The 23,790-nt window shown below is 30.0% G+C and overlaps 1 protein-coding gene across 1 annotated transcript in view; it reads left to right on the top strand.

Annotated features, from left to right (window-relative positions):
- LOC145270185 (uncharacterized) overlaps nucleotides 1-23,790 on the top strand; it is a 149,768-nt gene that overhangs the window by 23,752 nt on the left and 102,226 nt on the right. Inside the window, exons 9-10 of the mRNA XM_080125814.1 lie at nucleotides 629-769; nucleotides 2,955-3,104. Of these exons, the coding sequence (XP_079981940.1) occupies nucleotides 629-769; nucleotides 2,955-3,104 (291 nt within the window). The remainder of the gene's footprint in view (nucleotides 1-628; nucleotides 770-2,954; nucleotides 3,105-23,790) is intronic.

Genomic DNA, 23,790 nt, shown 5'->3' with positions numbered 1-23,790 from the left:
AAGGCCAGGAACTTGCCTTGTACCTGTCAAACAGGTATCCTACCTGGGTATTACCTAGGAGGTTCACCCTCCCAGGCCTTGCCGCCTGGCTTTTGGGTGGGGACAGTTTCTTGCTTTTTGCTTAAGGCGCCCCTACGGAATAGTGCTAATGGGATCCCGAGGCAATTTTTGCTAGGCCAGAGTGCCCCTCCTTTAGGGGCTCTGGCTTGATATCCCCCACTTTCTGACCTTGTGCCACATCTTGTGGGGGTGGGCAGCAAGTCAATATCTGCCCTCTAATTATATAAAAAATATTGCAACACATTCTCAACGGAACAACACGCCCCCCCCACCTCGGGGAGGCACCTTTGTGGCCTTCGGGCCAAGATCAAAGTGTAGTATCTGTTCCGGCAAATGCTGCAATCAAAGACCATTGCCCTTGCGGCAATCTTCTGGTCCATGTAGGGGCAACCCTACATGGGCCAGCTGGCAAATCACTATCCAGCTCCCATTTCCCACCTCTCGGAAGTTGGTCCCCTTTTCCCCTCCCCCTGTCTCTCAACATTAAAAAACGGCCTTGTGCCTAATTTGCTCAGTGGAGAAGCAAATAAATACAACATTCACAACGGAATTATTTATTTTCTTTCAGCCTGTCCGAATTAGTGTTGGTTATTTTAAAGCAAAGATCCCTGACCAATACGAAGTAGGCAAATTCCTTCCTTTCATCTATGACACGGATTCAGCCCACTTTTATGGGATCCCTTCATACGAATACCCTGGATTAGTTAAGGTTTGTAAATTTGTAACGTTTTATATATTTTTTGAACGTTTTGTAAATTTTTGCAACGTTTTATACATCATTGCAACATTTTCTATATTTTTGTAATTTTGTAACATTTTATATATTTTTGTAACGTTTGTAATATTTTTTTTGCAACGTTTTATATTTTATTGTAATTTTGCAACATTTTATATATTTTTGTAACGTTTTATATATTTTTGTAACGTTTGTAAAACCCCCACCCAATATTTTCTGCTGATGAGGACACTTTGTTTCAAAAAACTATATAATAAAATTATTGTCCAAGACTTATTGTCTATCCCAATAAAAACATCGTTTCTGAAATTATCAATCATCTTACTCTATATCGATCGTACAATTTATTGATTTTGTTTGTTCTTCCTTGTGAAACCGATTTTTAATTTTGATTACAAATTATCAATCATCTTACTCAATATTAAAATAGTTCTAGAATATATATGCCTATCGAACTTATTATATATCTACATTACAACGAACACTGTTTTCTTTTATTTTATTTTAATTACATTAGTGAATGTATTAATACATTAAAATATACTCTGCTCTTCAGACTGTTGTTCTAATCCCCTTAATATATACCCCACAACACGAGTCAGAGATGTCTCGTGTTGCAGGGTTCGAATCGTTCGACTGGTGTTAATCGTGACACCCTGCACTTTAGATTTCCGAAAGGATGAAGCACTAGTGTCTATAGGTATTCAATTATTATAGTAATATATATATATATATATATATATATATATATATATATATATATATATATACACACACACACACACACATATATATACATATATATATATAGGATATATAGGGAGATAATTTTAAGAAAATCATACACAAGGAAATGAAAAAACTAGGCCTAAAAGTAGACGTATTAGCTAACATAAAAATAACAAACTTCCTGGACGTCACGTTAAATTTAGATAAAAACACATATGAACCCTATTTAAAAGATAACGCTAATCTAATATACGTAAACCCTAAGTCCAATCACCCACCATCAATTATAGAACAGATTCCTAACTCGATCGTAAGTAGACTCAGCAATAACTCAAGCGATGAAAATGCATTTAACAGGTCAACCAATATTTATGAAACATCCCTAAAAAATAGTGGATAAAAAAATATTGATAGCAAATATAAGCAACAAAACACCAATAACTATAATAAAATTAAAAATAGAAGAAAAAGAAATATAATCTGGTATATGGCACCATACAATCAAATGTTAAAAACAAAACTTGGCAAGAAATTTGTAGATCTTATCGAAAAGAACTTTCCCGCAACCAACCCCTTACACAAAATTTTCAATAAAAATACCCTAAAGTTATCCTACCGCTGCTGCGAAAATTTAGAGACGATAATTAAAGCACATAATAACAAAATATTAAATAAATGCTATGAAAACAACAAAATAAACGATAAAAAAGTGCACACCATGACAAAAATAAAACTAACACAAAAAACACATATGTAACTAACAGAAATAATAATAATAATAATAATAATAATAATAATAATAATAATAATAATAATAAACCAACTCCGGACAACAACAACCATACCAGAAATAAAAATAAAAATACTAATAACGAACAAGACAAATGCAACTGTAGATACTGCACACTTTGCCAACTACAAAATAAATGTCTAACCAAAAGCATAGTTTACCAGGCAACAATATTTGTGAAAGAAAACCTGAATAACAAGAAATATTACGTAGGTATGACTTCCTTAGATTTCAAAACTCGATATTATGACCACAAAAGTACATTTAATAATAAAAAATATTGTATGAAAACAACGCTAACTAAAAACTCAATAGAAGGTCCGTATATAAAACGCGAGACCACAAAATTCTCGCATAAGCCTGAAGAATCCTAGAGTGGATGAAACGCGGAATATTCAGTGTAGCTTAATCGCCATGTATATTTTATAACTTACTATATATATATATATATATATATATATATATATATGCCCACCAATTATATATGAAAAACTATGATATCTATTAACCCAAAAACTAACTCTAAGTCCGGGTGGCAATATGAAAAAAATGAAAGTTACATTTAATATCAAATCGATTTATGACCCTTTGTTCATCGTAATAGACTTTTATCTATTCTTTTTCTTCTAAACTCAACAGGTGGCGCTACACGATGGACCTGTTATTGATCCCGACAGACGAGACCAAGTTGAAAATGATTGGGCCATCAAAACATGCAGTGAATTTGTGAAAGATGTCTTTCCTGGATTAGAACCAGACCCTTGTATTGTTGAGCATTGTATATATACGGTGAGTGAGTGCAATTATTTAACCATGTTTAGTATAAGTAAATTAATGGAAGGTGAGTGGATAGTTAAGGCCACCATACAGGGTTTTATCTTTTCTAGAGGGCGACGATGCCGTTAAGTTCAAGTTAGAAATGGTTGATTTTACTGATTTAGATGACAATAAGAATATAGGAGTGTGAAAAATTTGTTGATCATCATTCAATCCCGAGCAACGTTGGGTCACCCTATATATATATATATATATATATATATATATATATATATATATATAATTTTCCTCACTATGTATCTTTGATTTTTTCCAATAAGTTCCTCCTTTTACCATCTCCAACAGAAAACCCCGGACGAGTATTTTGTATTAGACACGCACCTAGTAGGGTCTCCTTAATTTTAATTAGTGTATGCAGTAGTGCTCTGGAGGCTTCCTGAGTTTTTATTTCTTTCACTCATTACTTAAAAAAAATGTTTTCTCAAGACAATAAAAGACAATAAAATTGCAAAATCACTTTTTATTTTGAAAATTGTTTCATCTTACCCTTCAAGGACCAACGGGAAGACTAGTACACACACACACACACACACATACACACACACGCACACATACACACACATACCCTTCAAGGACCAACGGGAAGACTAGTACACACACACACATACACACACACGCACACACACACGCACACATACACACACACGCACACATACACATACACACACATACACATACACCCACACACATACACACACATACACATGCACACGCACATACACATACACACACATACACACACGCACACACACATACACACACACGCATACACACATACACACATACACACACATACACACATACACACATACACATACACACACATACACACACACATACACACATACACACACACATACACATACACACATACACATACACACATACACACACATACACACATACACGTACACACACACACACGCACACACACACACACACACACACACACACACACACACACACACACACACACACACACACACACACACACACATATATATATATATAATTCGGGTGTATCTCTTGACTATGTATCTTTGATTTTTTTCCAACAACTCCCTCTTTTCACTATCTCCAACAGAAAACTCCCGATGAGCATTTTGTATTAGACAAACACCCTCTTCATCCAAATTTGATCATAGGAGCTGGATTTTCAGGTAATTATTATCATTACATGTTTCTATTAAAAAAAAAAAGATTAACCTACTTTTGAAAATGTGCTCCTGCTATTACTGGTAAGCTAATGAATGTTATATCTAAGTCCATTGTTTTTAGCGATCACGTGTTCATATATATATATTTTTTATTTACACACAAAGCTGCACCCGGCCACGCGTTGCTGTGGCTCAGTTTGTTAAAATGGAACACATTCCCCATAAAAAAATGCATTTTTTATTGTTTATTTATTTTATTATTTTTGCAATTTTTTTTATCAATAAAAGTTGTTTTTTCCCCAAGAAAAGGTGAATTATTTACCATAAATTGTTAGGTGAAAGTTTTTTGTTTTTCAGAAAAACTTGCACTTTTTTTTTTAAAAGAAAGTTGGCAGTAAACATTTCTTTTTGAAAACAGAATTTTTATCATGAAAAGAAAAAATGAATGCTTTATATGAACACCGTAAATAGTTAGGTGAAAGTAGAGAAAAGTTAAAATTTTTTTTCAAAGAATGTACAATTTTTTTTTGTCAATAGATGTTAAGAAAATAAACAGAAAAAATGCTCCCATCAATAATTAACTATGAAAAAAAATAAATAAAAGGTTGATTTAGTGTTTCAACATTTGAACAACGCTCGGCTGAATCCAGTGATTGCCGGTCGAACCCTAAACTAATTGGAATCCAAGGGAGGGGGTTAAATTCTGCATGAGTACCATTCTTTTTAATTTTGTCTTTTGTTCAATTTTTTGTGTGGGCTTTTAGCGATTGCAAACTAACAAATTTAACCAAAATGTAAAAAATTCAACAATTGAATAATTTTGCTCAGCTTCTAATACAAATCCTAGTAAATCAATCCCTCTTATAGGGAAGGACGGAACCAAATTATTGTCAGTATGTTAGGGAGAGGTTATATATATATATATATATATATATATATATATATATATATATATATAATATATACATTTACAATATTTTAAGCAGATTTTTATGGGTTGCTCGTTAACTTACGATAAAACTTACGAAGTATGCACTTGTTTACGATTGTTGTAAAAATGGAATGGAAATTTAAATTTCGCTCCGTTTTAATCTTTTTTTTAATTGTGCTTCTCCTAAAAACAAATATAGTCAAAAGAATAACATTCAACAATTGTACTTTATATATAAAACACGAAATATATATATATATATATATATATATATATATATATATATATATATATATATATTAACGAAAGAGAAATGATTCCATTTTTAAACGAAAAATGTCAGTTTGGTATATAAAAGTTCCGTTTAGTAATGTCACGTGATGGCACGCGGCGTGAAATAATTGTCCTCAAATAAAAAAAATTCCCCATCCGTACAAGGAAAAACACCTATTTATTATAGCAAAATTCAGTCTGATGTTATAATTAAAAAGAGATATGTAAAAACACACATGGGTACAGTAAACATATTATACTAAAATGTCGAACCAGTCATTCCAGTGGTTATTTAGACTATTAATTACGAACGAACCAAGAGTTAAATTTATATATATATATATATATATATATATATATATAATATATATATATATATATATATATATATATATATATATATATGAAACTGTCATCTTCTGTAGTGTGTTATCGAGTCACACAACTTCTTTCTTAAGGAAAAAAGGTTAGGGGTAATTAACATATATATATATATATATATATATATATATATATATATATATATATATATATATATATATTCCAGTGGTTATTTAGACTATTAATTACGAACGAACCAAGAGTTAAATTTATATATATATATATATATATATATATATATATATATATATATATAGATAGATAGATAGATATGAAGCTGTCATCTTAAACGAAAAATTTCAGTTTGGTATATAAAAGTTCCGTTTAGTAATGCCACGTGATGGCACGTTTTTTAAGGAATAATCCTATGAGTAAAATTTGACTATTTTTTAACTATGGTAACACACGTTCATCCAGGTACAAGGCTACACACCTAACGTGAATGTGTGGTTTTTATGTCCTTTTGTTCATCCGTAGTTCAACACAAGGAGAAAGATTACTTCTGGTTTTTCGAAAAATGCTTCCATGATCGCACGTTTTTCAAATAGTTGTTTAAAAAATTATTTTATTTAAAAAAAATTGGAATTTAAAATATAAATATGGAAAAATTTTTAACAATAAAGAATGGAACTACACATTGAGTTTTTTTTTTTTTTTTTTTTAGATAAGTGATTTTTTGGAATTTATATCGATTTTTTATACTTGAAGGAAGAAAAATTTCGTTGATTTTCTTCAAATCTTTTTTAAAGAAAGCCGATTAAAAAAAATTGCATAATTTGCTATTAAACCTGTTATTTTTTTTAAAAGTTGCTCTTTGCTCCTTTAATTGAAAAAACAAATAGGGTTTGAATTACATTTTTTAAGCAGTTATAAGCTTGTAAAAATAGGAGGTCGAATTATTCAATTTTTTTTTCACGCATTCTAAAATCGGTTTCTGACATTACTATCACTGCATGTATGTAGACATATTGTTGTTATTTTTATATAATGATACGATGATGTAAAAACATGGACGATACATTCGAAGAAATTCGGAAGGCACATCTACCGAAGGGTTTGTATCAATGACGCAAAAACAAATAAAGTGTTTCAATATCAATTGCAAATTCCAACATAGAGCAAAGGGGAGATAACTCTAACTTTTATGAAATTAAATTTAAACTTTAGAGTTACTCCCCTTGCATTGCAGACCTTATTTGTTTTTGGTATTATTATTATTATTATTATTATTATTATTATTATTATTATTATTATTATTATTTATTTATTTATTTATTTATTTACTTTTTTCTTTTTTAACGGAACTGATTTTTTTTTTTATAAAATTATACACATATTTGTTGGATCTTCCGGGTTTGTATTACTGTACACATAGATTCAAAAAAGTGGTAAAAAAACAACTAACAAATAAATGTTACCAAAGGCAAGATAAGTTACTTTTCTACCTAACTGGAAAAAAGGGTTTTTAGTGGTTTTACTCACTTTAAAATGTGTAATCGGTTCGAAAATCATACAATGTTTATCGATATATTTGAAAAAGGAGAATGGCAGTGTGTGCTTGCTGTTGAATACGGTAAGTTTGGGAAAATGAGTTCAAACTAAATAATTACACAAAATGTTGTTAGAAATTCACCGAATATATGTCCGACTGAATGACTTTAATCGTCGTAGTAGTAGGAATAATTGCGGTCATCTAGTTTAAATAGAAACGGAAAATTACCTCCCTTTTGAACTAACCTGTGTCTTACGATCGTTTCCATCAAGTTGTATTTTTTATTTTCTTTAATAAATAATTTTCTACCTTATCGATTTTCGTAATTTTTTTATATCATCATCTTAAAAAATACGAGGAATACGTAGATACGATTCTTTTCATATGAAATTCAGTAATACGATTTCAGAAACTTCGCCCCAATAGTGTAGAAGCGCCAAACTGTCATATGAAAGAATAAAAAAAAGATGAACGAATTTCTAAATTAAATAGGGTTATCTCCCTCAGTCCATGGCGTATTTTAGAAGAGCGGCAAGAAATTCAGAGATCACATCGTCCGAAGCCTAGTTGTTGGTGAAAATTACTTTTTTTGTTTTATCAAATTCAGACTGAACTTTTTTTTTTTTTTTTTTTTTTTTTTTTTGCCAGGCTAATATTTATGTATTTATTTACGTTGTATTTTTTAGTATTTATAGATTTTTAATGAGAGTTTTCTTTCTTAGAACTATTTTCGCTAGAGTTATCTCCCTTGGCTACATCTTTCTATTATTACGAATTTTAATCTACATATGTCTATTAGTTAATCTCTACCTTGTGTCTAGTTTTTACCATTCGCTGGTAACACACACACACACACACACACACACACACACACACACACACACACACACACACACACACATCTATGATTGATGATTACAATTTACTGTGGTTTGGTTCATTAAAAAAAAATTACTGACATTCATTTGAGAGTAAAGTCAGACACAACGTCGGTTTTGCAAAAATGATACTCTGAATGGGACAAAAGAAAATGCCTCGGTTGAGAAGGATTTCCCCTCTGACGGAAAACAGAAGATATTACTGCACTTTAATACTGGCCCAAAAAACTCCCACTTTTCTCTCTTTCTTTTCCTCTTTTTTCGTTCTCTCTTTTTATCTTTTTTTATGAATCAATTTTCACCCCAAACAAAGCACAGTGCCACTTTGAAGTAGAGGGCCACTATCCGAGGCATAAGTTGTAAGGGAATTATGAAGAGAAATGAGTAGCAAGATGTTTGTTCACATTACACTTGAACTTCTGCATATCAGTACAGTTGGGAAAGCAGAATCCGGAAGGGAGTTCCAAAGTCTTGCAGTTCTGGGGAAGAAACTATTGGAGTAAAAGGCTTTCTTACACCTAGGGATCTCTACTGTAAAGGGGTGGGACTTAGTTGTTTTTCGGGTTTGTCGGAGGTAGTCACGTCGAGGAGGTACAAGTGCTTGTAGTTCATCAGAGCATTCACTATTAAAGTATTTGTAGAAAAGGCAGAGGGATGAAACATTTCGTCGATTGGACAGAGGCTGAAGCCTAGATGAAAGTTCAGGACCTATCAGGTTGGCGACTCTCTTTTGAACCCTGTCCAGGAGTGAGAGAAAACCAGCAGATGCACCAGCCCAAATGTGACAACAGTACTCCATACATGGGCGAATGGTGGCCTTATAGAGGTACAGGATAATTTCAGGCGTAAGTCTTTTTCCAGCACGGTAGAGAGAGCCCACCTTTTTTGCAACAGCCTTGGCAATGCTCTCAATGTATCTATTCCAGCTCATGTTCCCTGTAAATGTTAGGCTTAGGAGTTTATGAAAGTACTTTCAGGTAATGTGTTCTTGGCCATTGCTATTGGTGGTAGAGAAGGTTTCTTGTAACTATTGAAGGAAACAAGTTTAGTCTTGGCAGCATTGAATGTGACCATCCATTTTTGTTCCCATTCCACTAGAGATTGGAAGTCATTCTCTAGTGTTTCTGTTATTTCCTTAGATGTGTGTTCATTTGTTTTCCCTTTGTGCCTGTTATAGAGAGTGGTGTCATAAGCAAATATACCCATCTCCGAAACAATTTAATCAGGGAGGTCATTTATGAATATCAGGAATAATAAAGGTCCAAGGATAGACCCCTGAGGTACTTCCGCATTTATATGATATTGTTTAGATGTACGACTGCATTTAAATTTAGGCACAGATATAGAGTGGGGGAAATCGTTTATCGTGGTTGTAGGTAGTCGAGTGTTTCTTTTTCTTGTGAAAGTTTGACAAGAGGGAATTATAGAGTGAAGAAAAATGTGATTTGAATGCGACCGACTGTTGAAGGTTCTCCCAAACTGATTTTCTCGACCAGGTCTTAGAAGAATTTCAAAGTTAACACTGGCGTACAACATTCACGTTTTTAAAGTTTGGAAATAAGTTCTCTAATGGTGCCTTTCTCGATATTTTTATTCTCTCTTGCAGGTCATGGTTTTAAGCTTGCGCCCATTGTTGGAAAGATCCTTGGAAATTTAGCGATGGGGAAAGCGTCCACATACGACCTTTCTCAATTCAGAATCGACCGGTTTCAGCGGAAAGCCTCTCTTTGAGAACAACGAAGGAAAACACAGAAAGGGTGCTAAATATGCTGGAAATCCCGGGGATGCGTGTCGCCTGGAAACATGAAATAAATATTAAAAAAAAACAAAAAAAAAAACAAAAAACAAGTGATTGAATAATTTGCATATGAGGAACCACATCGATTAATATTAATAAAGAAGCGACAGTATATTCCATACATCATTTTTATTCCCGCATCTTTTCTCAAATTAAAACATTCGTCTTAAAAAAATCAATATTTGATTCTGAGTAGCCATTTTATTGTATTATCGTTCGTTGTTTTTTTGAAAGAAAATGTAATTCGAATTCATTTCTTTTCATTGAATGTTTTGTTGGTTTTAATTACATTTGTGCGTGAGTGTTGCAACCAAAATGTCGTTTATATTTTCCATACATACCAACTCTATTGAGTGTATGTTTTTTTGTTTTTGTTTTGTTTTACTTATGAAAGAGAGGATACTATTATATAAAACAAAGTTTTGTCTCGGCACGTGTGTGTGTGTGTGTGTGAGAAAGAGAGAGAGAGACAGAGAGAGAGAGAGAGAGAGAAAGAGAGAGAGAGAGAAAGAGTTCCCTCTGAATTTCAAAACGACAGGGTCAGCGTCAGGTGGCAGAGACAGAGACTTTGAAAAAGCACATGTTATGTGGCACAGCTTTGCTAAGCACATATGTGTACGAAAAGACTTTTGAAAGATAATGAAATGCGTTGGACAAAACCACGAATAATGCATTTCATTTGCGTTAGTGTTGGGACGATTAATAATATGTGCCACTTTTCTGATGCCAAAACGATTCTTTTAATTATGTTTTTATTTGATATCTTCCGCTGCTGGTAATACTGATAAAATAATCAATATTTATTGATTTTAAACTATAGTTTATTCCCATATCATGTTTTTTCATTACGTTTAAGAAAATATCTGCACATTTAACATGCTAGTCTTTAGAGATTTATAAATAATCGGAATCAGTAATTGCACTGGAATCGGGAAAATATAGGAATTATCCTATCACTAATTTGCACTTAAAAAATTGCTGGGTCGGATTTTTATTTATTTCATTTTATTTTATTTTTTTTGTTCGTTTGCGATGGTACCAAACAACGTGTGGGTCTGCGATGTTTGAAATGTAACGAGCTGTAATCGATTTACAGAGCACGTGCGCCGTACACACACACACACACACACACACACACACACACACACACACACACACACACATATATATATAAACTTAATTAAGACTGATTTCTTTGTGAATAGAATATTAATTTACATTGATTCATTATAATTCTACTTTATAAATCAACTTTCTACTTGCTGAATTTTCGTCATTTTTGGATATATTACTATTTTCGACATGAAAATTAACTACGTATAGAGGTTGGTGGTGCTTTCTTCTCATATACACCGAGACGTCGGTCTCATGACAGTCATTTCGGTCTTGTTATAACTTAAGTCTCAACACTAATTTTGTTCTGAAGTAAATAAACGTTTTAAAATAAGTAAAAACAAAAATTTCGTAGATTCTTGAAGGAAGACAACTCTGACTGTTTGGAATTATCTCCCTTCCTTGTTTAGGACCACTGAAGAAGTATACTGGCCCTGATGAGTTTTAGTCTAGCAACACTTAAGAACTGTGATACAACGGAACGGTCTGTCTGTGGGCAGTGTCAGAAATTTCGTGAAAATAGTGAATAATTCCACCCCATCTTTCCAAGCTTATAAGATTAATAATTTATAAATTAATTATTTACTTTTTAATAGACATTTCAAAATGAGAGGCGTGAATTATTCGACCCCCTGTCTTTCCAAGCTTATAACGCCTCGAAAAATGTAATTCAAGCCCTAATTTTTCTTTCAATTAAAGGAGCAAGGACCAAGGTTTCATTAAAAAAAAAAACAAAAAAAAAAACAATGTGTTTTTTTTTTTTTTAAAAAAAGGTTTTAAACTTCGGACTTTACAGGTAAATTTCTAAAAAAAGGGATTTTTTGTTTTAAATTTGAATATGTTATTTATTGACCTTTTCTCTTCAATTTGTGATATATAAAACTATTAAACATAAATTAATTATTTACTTTTTAAGAGAAACTTGAAAATGTGTGACACTTACACAAATGGGGGGGGGCGTGAATATAAAAAAAAACGTTTGTCTAAAATATTATATTCGGTTCATTGTGAAAAATTTCTAAGTCCAAACAAGAGGGGATGTAGGTATAGATAGGTGACAATCTTATAGACCAAGGCATCTCAGCGTGTATTCAAGTGAAAAATTTCTAAGTCCAAACAACAGGGGCTGTAGGTATATATAAGTGACAATCTTATAGACCAAGGCATCTCAGCGTGTATTCAAGTGAAAAATTTCTAAGTCCAAACAAGAGGGGATGTAGGTATAGATAGGTGACAATCTTATAGACCAAGGCATCTCAGCGTGTATTTAATTGAAAAATTTCTAAGTCCATACAAGAGGGGATGTAGGTATAGATAGGTGACAATCTTATAGACCAAGGCATCTCAGCGTGTATTCAAGTGAAATATTTCTAAGTCCAAACAACAGGGGCTGTAGGTATATATAAGTGACAATCTTATAGACCAAGGCATCTCAGCGTGTATTCAAGTGAAAAATTTCTAAGTCCAAACAAGAGGGGATGTAGGTATAGATAGGTGACAATCTTATAGACCAAGGCATCTCAGCGTGTATTCAAGTGAAAAATTTCTTAGTCCAAACAAGAGGGGATGTAGGTATAGATAGGTGACAATCTTATAGACCAAGGCATCTCAGCGTGTATTCAAGTGAAAAATTTCTAAGTCCAAACAACAGGGGCTGTAGGTATATATAAGTGACAATCTTATAGACCAAGGCATCTCAGCGTGTATTCAAGTGAAAAATTTCTAAGTCCAAACAACAGGGGATGTAGGTATAGATAGGTGACAATCTTATAGACCAAGGCATCTCAGCGTGTATTTAATTGAAAAATTTCTAAGTCCAAACAAGAGGGGATGTAGGTATAGATAGGTGACAATCTTATAGACCAAGGCATCTCAGCGTGTATTTAATTGAAAAATTTCTAAGTCCAAACAACAGGGGATGTAGGTATAGATAGGTGACAATCTTATAGACCAAGGCATCTCAGCGTGTATTCAAGTGAAAAATTTCTAAGTCCAAACAAGAGGGGATGTAGGTATAGATAGGTGACAATCTTATAGACCAAGGCATCTCAGCGTGTATTCAAGTGAAAAATTTCTAAGTCCAAACAACAGGGGATGTAGGTATATATAAGTGACAATCTTATAGACCAAGGCATCTCAGCGTGTATTCAAGTGAAGAATTTCTAAGTCCAAACAAGAGGGGATGTAGGTATAGATAGGTGACAATCTTATAGACCAAGGCATCTCAGCGTGTATTCAATTGAAAAATTTCTAAGTCCAAACAAGAGGGGATGTAGGTATAGATAGGTGACAATCTTATAGACCAAGGCATCTCAGCGTGTATTCAAGTGAAAAATTTCTAAGTCCAAACAAGAGGGGATGTAGGTATAGATAGGTGACAATCTTATAGACCAAGGCATCTCAGCGTGTATTCAATTGAAAAATTTCTAAGTCCAAACAAGAATGGATGTAGGTATAGATAGGTGACAATCTTATAGACCAAGGCATCTCAGCGTGCATTCAAGTGAAAAATTTCTAAGTCCAAACAAGAGGGGATGTAGGTATAGATAGGTGACAATCTTATAGACCAAGGCATCTCAGCGTGTATTCAATTTAAAAATTTCTAAGTCCAAACAAGAGGGGATGTAGGTATTGATAGAGTGCAATCTTATAGACCAAGGCATCTCAGCGTGTATTCAAGTGAAGAATTTCTAAGTCCAAACAAGAGGGGTTGTAGGTATAGATAGGTGACAATCTTATAGACCAAGGCATCTCAGCGTGTATTCAAGTGAAAAATTTCTAAGTCCAAACAAGAGGGGATGTAGGTATAGATAGGTGACAATCTTGTAGACCAAGGCATCTCAGCGTGTATTCAAGTGAAAAATTTCTAAGTCCAAACAAGAGGGGATGTAGGTATAGATAGGTGACAATCTTGTAGACCAAAGCATCTCAGAGTGTATTCAATTGAAAAAATTCTAAGTCCAAACAAGAGGGGATGTAGGTATAGATAGGTGACAATCTTGTAGACCAAAGCATCTCAGAGTGTATTCAATTGAAAAAATTCTGAGTCAAAACAAGAGGGGATGTAGGTATAGATAGGTGACAATCTTGTAGACCAAAGCATCTCAGAGTGTATTCAATTGAAAAAATTCTAAGTCCAAACAACAGGGGATGTAGGTATAGATAGGTGACAATCTTGTAGACCAAAGCATCTCAGAGTGTATTCAATTGAAAAAATTCTAAGTCCAAACAAAAGGGGATGTAGGTATAGATAGGTGACAATCTTATAGACCAAAGCATCTCAGAGTGTATTCAATTGAAAAATTTCTAAGTCCAAACAAGAGGGGATGTAGGTATAGATAGGTGACAATCTTGTAGACCAAAGCATCTCAGAGTGTATTCAATTGAATAAATTCTAAGTCCAAACAAGAGGGGATGTAGGTATAGATAGGTGACAATCTTATAGACCAAGGCATCTCAGCGTGTATTCAATTGAAAAATTTCTAAGTCCAAACAAGAGGGGATGTAGGTATAGATAGGTGACAATCTTATAGACCAAAGCATCTCAGAGTGTATTCAATTGAAAAAATTCTAAGTCCAAAAAAGAGGGGATGTAGGTATAGATAGGTGACAATCTTATAGACCAAGGCATCTCAGCGTGTATTCAATTGAAAAATTTCTAAGTCCAAACAAGAGGGGATGTAGGTATAGATAGGTGACAATCTTATAGACCAAAGAATCTCAGAGTGTATTCAAGTGAAAAATTTCTAAGTCCAAACAAGAGGGGATGTAGGTATAGATAGGTGACAATCTTATAGACCAAAGCATCTCAGAGTGTATTTAATTGAAAAATTTCTAAGTCCAAACAAGAGGGGATGTAGGTATAGATAGGTGACAATCTTATAGACCAAAGCATCTCAGAGTGTATTCAATTGAAAAAGTTCTAAGTCCAAACAAGAGGGGATGTAGGTATAGATAGGTGGCAATCTTATAGACCAAGGCATCTCAGCGTGTATTCAAGTGAAAAATTTCTAAGTCCAAACAACAGGGGATGTAGGTATAGATAGGTGGTAATCTTGTAGACCAAGGCATCTCAGCGTGTATTCAATTGAAAAAATTCTAAGTCCAAACAAGAGGGGATGTAGGTATAGATAGGTGACAATCTTGTAGACCAAGGCATCTCAGCGTGTATTCAATTGAAAAATTTCTAAGTCCAAACAAGAGGGGATGTAGGTATAGATAGGTGACAATCTTGTAGACCAAAGCATCTCAGAGTGTATTCAATTGAAAAAATTCTAAGTCCAAACAAGAGGGGATGTAGGTATAGATAGGTGACAATCTTATAGACCAAAGCATCTCAGCGTGTATTCAATTTAAAAATTTCTAAGTCCAAACAAGAGGGGATGTAGGTATACATAGGTGACAATCTTATAGACCAAAGCATCTCAGAGTGTATTCAATTGAAAAATTTCTAAGTCCAAACAAGAGGGGATGTAGGTATAGATAGGTGACAATCTTATAGACCAAAGCATCTCAGAGTGTATTCAATTGAAAAATTTCTAAGTCCAAACAAGAGGGGATGTAGGTATTGATGGATGGCAATCTTATAGACCAAGGCATCTCAGCGTGTATTCAATTGAAAAATTTCTAAGTCCAAACAAGAGGGGATGTAGGTATAGATAGGTGACAATCTTATAGACCGAGGCATCTCGGCGTGTATTCAATTGAAAAATTTCTAAGCCCAAACAAGAGGGGATGTAGGTATAGATAGGTGACAATCTTATAGACCAAAGCATCTCAGAGTGTATTCAATTGAAAAAATTCTAAGTCCAAACAAGAGGGGATGTAGGTATAGATAGGTGACAATCTTATAGACCTAAGAATCTCAGAGTGTATTCAAGTGAAAAATTTCTAAGTCCAAACAAGAGGGGATGTAGGTATAGATAGGTGACAATCTTATAGACCAAAGCATCTCAGAGTGTATTCAATTGAAAAATTTCTAAGTCCAAACAAGAGGGGATGTAGGTATTGATGGATGGCAATCTTATAGACCAAGGCATCTCAGCGTGTATTCAATTGAAAAATTTCTAAGTCCAAACAAGAGGGGATGTAGGTATAGATAGGTGACAATCTTATAGACCGAGGCATCTCGGCGTGTATTCAATTGAAAAATTTCTAAGCCCAAACAAGAGGGGATGTAGGTATAGATAGGTGACAATCTTATAGACCAAAGCATCTCAGAGTGTATTCAATTGAAAAATTTCTAAGTCCAAACAAGAGGGGATGTAGGTATCGATAGGTAACAATCTTATAGACCAAAGCATCTCAGAGTGTATTCAAGTGAAAATTTTCTAAGTCCAAACAAGAGGGGATGTAGGTATAGATAGGTGACAATCTTATAGACCAAAGCATCTCAGAGTGTATTCAAGTGAAAAATTTCTAAGTCCAAACAAGAGGGGATGTAGGTATAGATAGGTGACAATCTTATAGACCAAAGCATCTCAGAGTGTATTCAAGTGAAAAATTTCTAAGTCCAAACAAGAGGGGATGTAGGTATAGATAGGTGACAATCTTATAGACCAAAGCATCTCAGCGTGTATTCAACTGAAAAATTTCTAAGTCCAAACAAGAGGGGATGTAGGTATAGATAGGTGACAATCTTATAGACCAAAGCATCTCAGAGTGTATTTAATTGAAAAATTTCTAAGTCCAAACAAGAGGGGATGTAGGTATAGATAGGTGACAATCTTATAGACCAAGGCATCTCAGTGTGTATTCAATTGAAAAATTTCTAAGTCCAAACAACAGGGGATGTAGGTATAGATAGGTGACAATCTTGTAGACCAAAGCATCTCAGAGTGTATTCAATTGAAAAAATTCTAAGTCCAAACAAGAGGGGATGTAGGTATAGATAGGTGACAATCTTATAGACCAAAGCATCTCAGAGTGTATTCAATTGAAAAATTTCTAAGTCCAAACAAGAGGGGATGTAGGTATTGATAGAGTGCAATCTTTTAGACCAAGGCATCTCAGCGTGTATTCAAAACGGGAGTTAGGTACCGGTAAATGAGAAGCTTATCAATCTAGACATGTTGAAATCTATAAGTTCACACATAGTGGATAGCAAGGCGAGGAATAGGGATATAGAATAAGAAAAGAGAGATAGACAGATCTAGATAAATACAGAGGTATAAAGAGAGACAGGCAAGGGAGATACATTTCATGATTCAACTTATATGCTAATAAGAAATAGTTGGTATATCAGGAACACAAGCATTGTATTTACTAGTTAATTTTACATCAGAATACACTTGTAGATTTTATGTAGCTTTTTTTCTATAGGGAACATGCAAATAGCAGACATAACATCTAGACATATAAATATATACATAAAACAATTATAGTTATGAGATATATCTGAACTAATCCAAAAAGACAATAATGATGAATATCATCACTTACCTTGGAAAATTATCCAGGCTGTATGCCTACTCACATTCCATCAAACACCAGAAAATCATGAGCAATTGCTTGGTTGATTTTTTTTATTTTTTTTATTTTAATTTTTTTCATACACATTTGTAATTGTGTCTTGTTTTATCAAGTATTTTTGTAGTTAATCTGTGGTGTTGGGAGAGGTGTTAACATGAATCAATTTTGCTTAACATTTTTTATTATGTATATTTTTTCAGTTTACAGAGTCATTGCAGTACCAAGTCTGACACTGTAATTGCTTGAAAAGTATTGCATTGGGAAGGAATCTTTTTTTTTTTTTTTTTTTTGAGGTGTGCAGGAATTTCAGTAGGGGATGTTTCTACTGATTTCAGATTCCAAGACAGCAAATTTGTATTTTATTGTTTGTGCATTCTTTTATCAAGTTTTTACAGATGTTTTTGTGTTATGAAAGTGAAAATGAATGAGTTGCAAAGACATTTACATTTTTGCATTCTTTTTTTAATTCTTCACCTTTTTTGTTTTAATGTCCCAAGAGTGAACCAAGACGGATGAGTCTTATTCAGCAGAGTCGAAAAAAACAGGTTACCTTTGATTGTCCTCAATGGATTTGTCCATAGTATAATGTGTCCAAGTTATTGCCCTAATAAAGTGAGAACCATACCCCAAAACTAATGCAGAACTCTACTTAATTAAATGAGCACTCTCAAAGACAATTTATCTAACATAATTTTGAAATATGTTTTATAAAGTTACCATAGAGCTCTCAAATATATTAGGCACTCAAATAGGAAATTTGTTTCAAATACTTGTCATATATATATATATATATATATATATATACATATATATATATATATATATATATATATATATATATATATATATATATATATATTAAAAACTTACAGTATATCTATACTTACATATTGACATTTAGGTTTTCAAAACATACTGCAGAGCTCCTCATGTTTTCTGAATTTTATGCTTTCGTCTACTAATCTATTGAGCACTCTTAAGTATATTTGTGTAGCTGAATTGCCATACATGTTTTTGAAAGTGTATATTTAGCTCTACTAATGTATTGTACTCTGTCAAAATAAATTTATGCAGTTGAAATGCCATATCTGTTTCTCAAATGTTTTATTTAGCTCTACTAATATATTGAGCACTCTGGAAGTAGATTTGTCTAAAATAATTGCAAAAATGTTTCCAACTCTTACTACAAAGCTCTTTAAATGCATTGAGCACTCTTAAAGTAAAATCGTCTTGTATAATTAAACAAAGCAATTTTTAAACTTACTACACAGCTATATAAAACTATGGAGCACATGCAAGCATCATTGGTATATATATAGATCACATAATTATTAGAAGTTATTTTTTTACTTGAAATACATATATATATATATATATATATATATATATATTCAAGGGAGACAATTTGTATATAGATCACATAATTATTAGAAGTTTTTTTTTTATTGAAATAAATATATATATATATATATATATATATATATATATATATATATATATTCACGGGAGACAATTTGTATATAGATGACATAATAATCAGAAGTGATTTTTTTAAGGAAATATATATATATATATATATATATATATATATATATATATATATATATACAAGGGAGACAATTTATAGATAGATCACATAATTAATGGAAGTCTGTTTTAATTGAAGTAAATATATATATATATATATATATATATATATTATTTCAATTCCATCAATGAGACATAGAGCAATAAAGTCATGTTATTTACATTTTGACTTAATAATAACCCTTTAAAATAGTGCTCAAAACTAGACAGAGCTGATATTATAAAACGTTTATTTTATTACAGGATAAATAAACATTAAGATTTAACTAGATTTATATAAGAGTGCTCAATAAGACATAGAGCAATAAGGACATTTTATTTAGATTTTTATTTAATAATTACACTTTAAATAGTGCTAAACAAAGGGAGACAATTTGTATATACATCACATAATTATTAGAAGTAATTTTTTATTGAAATATATATATATATATATATATGTATATATTCAATGAGACAATTAGTATACAGATCACATAATTATTAGAACATATTTTTTTATTGAAATATATATATATGTATATATATATATATAAATATATATTTAAGGGAGACAATTTATATATAGATCACATAATTATTAGAAGTTATTTTTTTATTGAAATAAATATATATATATATATAATATATATATATATATGTTCAAGGGAGACAATTTGTACATATATCACATAATTATTAGAAGTTATTTTTTTAATTGATATATTTTTATATATATTTATATATATATATATATATATTCAATTTTAATATGTATTTTTTTTATTACAGGATAAATAAACATTAAGATTAAACTAGTTATATAAGAGTGCTCAATGAGACATAGAGCAATAAAGACATTTTATTTAGGTTTGTACTTAATAAATACCCTTTAAATAGTATTCAAAACTAGACAGAGCTGATATTATAAAACGTTTATTTTATGACAGGATAAGTAATCATTAAGATTTAACTAGAGTTATATAAGAGTGCTCAATTAGACATAGAGCAATGAAGACATTTTATTTAGATTTGTACTTTATAATTACACTTTAAATAGTGCTAAAAAATGGGAGACAATTTGTATAGACATCACATAATTATTGGATGTAATTTTCTATTGAAATACATATATATATATATATATATATATATATATATATATATATATATATATATTCAAGGGAGACAATTGATACCTAGATCACATAATTATTATAACTTATTTTTTTTATTGAAATAAATATAATATATATATATTCAAGGGAGACAATTTATATATAGATCACATAATTATTATAACTTATTTTTTTTATTGAAATAAATATAATATATATATATTCAAGGGAGACAATTTATATATAGATCACATAATTATTAGAAGTTATTTTTTTTTTAAATATATATATATAAATATATATATATATATATATATGTATATATATAATATATATATATATAATCTATATATATTTTATATATATATATAGTCTATATATATGTTCAAGGGAGACAATAGTTATATAGATCACATAAGTATTAGAAGTTATTGTTTTATTGAAATATATATATATATATATATATATATATATATATATATAACTAAATATATATATATAAAATATATATTTATATATATAGATATAATATATATATATAATCAAGGGAGACAATTAATACATAGATCACCTAATTATTAGAAGTTTTTTTCATTGAATTAAATATATATATATATATTCAAGGGGGTCGTTTGTATATATATCACATAATTATTAGAAGTTATTTTTTTAATTTAAATATATATATATATTCATTCAATTTTTATATGTATTTTATTTTATTACAGGATAAATAAACATAAAGATTCAACTAGTTATATAAGTGTGCTCAATGAGACATAGAGCAATAAAGACATTTTATTTAGGTTTGTACTTAATAAATACCCTTTAAATAGTGCTAAAAACAAGACAGAGCTGATATTATTAAAAACGTTCATTTCATTCCAGGATAAATAAACATTAAGATTTAACTAGAGTGATATAAGAGTGCTCGATTAGACATAGAGCAATAAAGACATTTTATTTAGATTTGTACTTAATAAATACACTTTAAACAGTGTTCAAAACTAGACAGAGCTGAGTTTATAAAACCGTTTATGTTATTACAGGATAAGTAAACATTAAGATTTAACTAGAGTTATATAAGAGTGCTCAATTAGACATAGAGCAATAAAGACATTTTATTTAGATTTGTACTTAATAATTACACTTTAGTGCTAAAAAAAGGGAGACAATTTATAGATAGATCACATAATTATTAGAAGTTATTTTTTTTTAAATAAATACATATATATATATATATATCAATATATATATATATATATATATATATATATAATATATATATATTAATATATATATATATATATATATAATATATATATGTTCAAGGGAGACAATTGTTATATAGATCACATAATTATAAGTTATTTTTTTTATTGAAAATATATATATGTATATATATATATATAAATATATATTTATATATATAATGATGTATTTATATATATCAAGGGAGACAATTAATACATAGATCACCTAATTATTAGAAGTTTTTTTTATTGAAATAAATATATATATATATATAATATATAATATATATATATATATATGTTTAAATGGAGACAATTTGTATATATATCACATAATTATTAGAAGTGACTTTTTTTATTGAAATATATAAGTCATTCAATTTTTTAGACAATTAATACATAGATCACCTAATTATTAGAAGTTTTTTTCATTGAATTAAATATATATATATATTATTCAAGGGGGTCGTTTGTATATATATCACATAATTATTAGAAGTTATTTTTTTAATTTAAATATATATATATATTCATTCAATTTTTATATGTATTTTATTTTTATTACAGGATAAATAAACATTAAGATTCAACTAGTTATATAAAAAGTTCTCAATGGGACATAGAGCAATAAAGACATTTTATTTAGATTTGTACTTAATAAATACACTTTAAATAGTGTGCAAAACTAGACAGAGCTGATATTATAAAACGTTTATGTTATTACAGGGTAAGTAAACATTAAGATTTAACTAGAAGTATATAAGAGTGCTCAATTAGACATAGAGCAATAAAGACATTTTATTTATAGTTGTACTTAATAATTACACTTTAAATAGTGCTAAAGAAAGGGAGACAATTTTTATATAGATCACATAATTATTAGAAGTAATTTTTTTAATTGAAATATATATATATATATATATATATATATATATATATATATATATATATATATATATTCAAGGAGACAATTTGTATATAGATCACATAAATATTAGAAGTTATTTTTTTTAATTGAAATATATATATATATATATATTCAAGGGAGACAATTTATATATAGATCACATAATTATTAGAAGGTATTTTAGTTATTGAAATATATATATATAAATATATATATATATATATATATATACAAATATAATATATATTCAAGGGACACAATTAATACATAGATCACCTAATTCTTAGAAGTTTTTTTTATTGAAACATAAATATATATATATATATATATATATAATATATATATATATATTATGTTTCAAGGGAGACAATTTGTATATATATAACATAATTATTAGAAGTTATTTTTTTAATTGAATAATATATATATATATATTCATTCAATTTTTATATGTATTTTATTTGATTACAGGATTAATAAACATAAAGATTAAACTAGTTATATAAGAGTGCTCAATGAGACATAGAGCAATAAAGACATTTTATTTAGGTTTGTACTAATAAATACCCTTTAAATAGTGTTCAAAACTAGACAGAGCTGATATTATAAAATGTTTATTTTATTACAGAAAAAATAAACATTCAGATTTAACTAGAGTTATATAAGAGTGCTCGATTAGACATAGAGCAATAAAGACATTTTATTTAGATTTGTACTTAATAAATCCACTTTAAAATAGTAATCAAAACTAGACAGAGCTGATATTATAAAACGTTTATTTTATTACAGGATAAGTAAACATTAAGATTTAACTAGAGTTATATAAGAGTGCTCAATTAGACATAGAGCAATAAAGACATTTTATTTATGTTTCTACTTTATAATTACACTTTAAATAGTGCTAAAAAAGGGAGACAATTTGTATAGAGATCACATAATTATTGGATGTAATTTTCTGTTGAAATACATATATATATATATATTCAAGGGAGACAATTGATATATAGATCACATAATTATTATAACTTATTTTTTTTATTGAAATATATATATATATATATATATATATATATATATATATATATATATTCAAGGGAGACAATTTATATATAGATCACATAATTATTAGAAGGAATTTTTTTAATAAATATATATATATATAAATATATTTATACATATATATATAATATATATATATTTTATATATATATATAATCTATATATATTTTATATATATATATAGTCTATATATATATGTTCAAGGGAGACAATTGTTATATAGATCACATAATTATTAGAA

This window comes from Euprymna scolopes, chromosome 46 (assembly GCF_053919585.1).
Source record: "Euprymna scolopes isolate OS-2025 chromosome 46, ASM5391958v1, whole genome shotgun sequence".
NCBI lineage: Eukaryota > Metazoa > Mollusca > Cephalopoda > Sepiida > Sepiolidae > Euprymna > Euprymna scolopes.
This window is presented reverse-complemented; position numbering and strand designations above follow the sequence as displayed.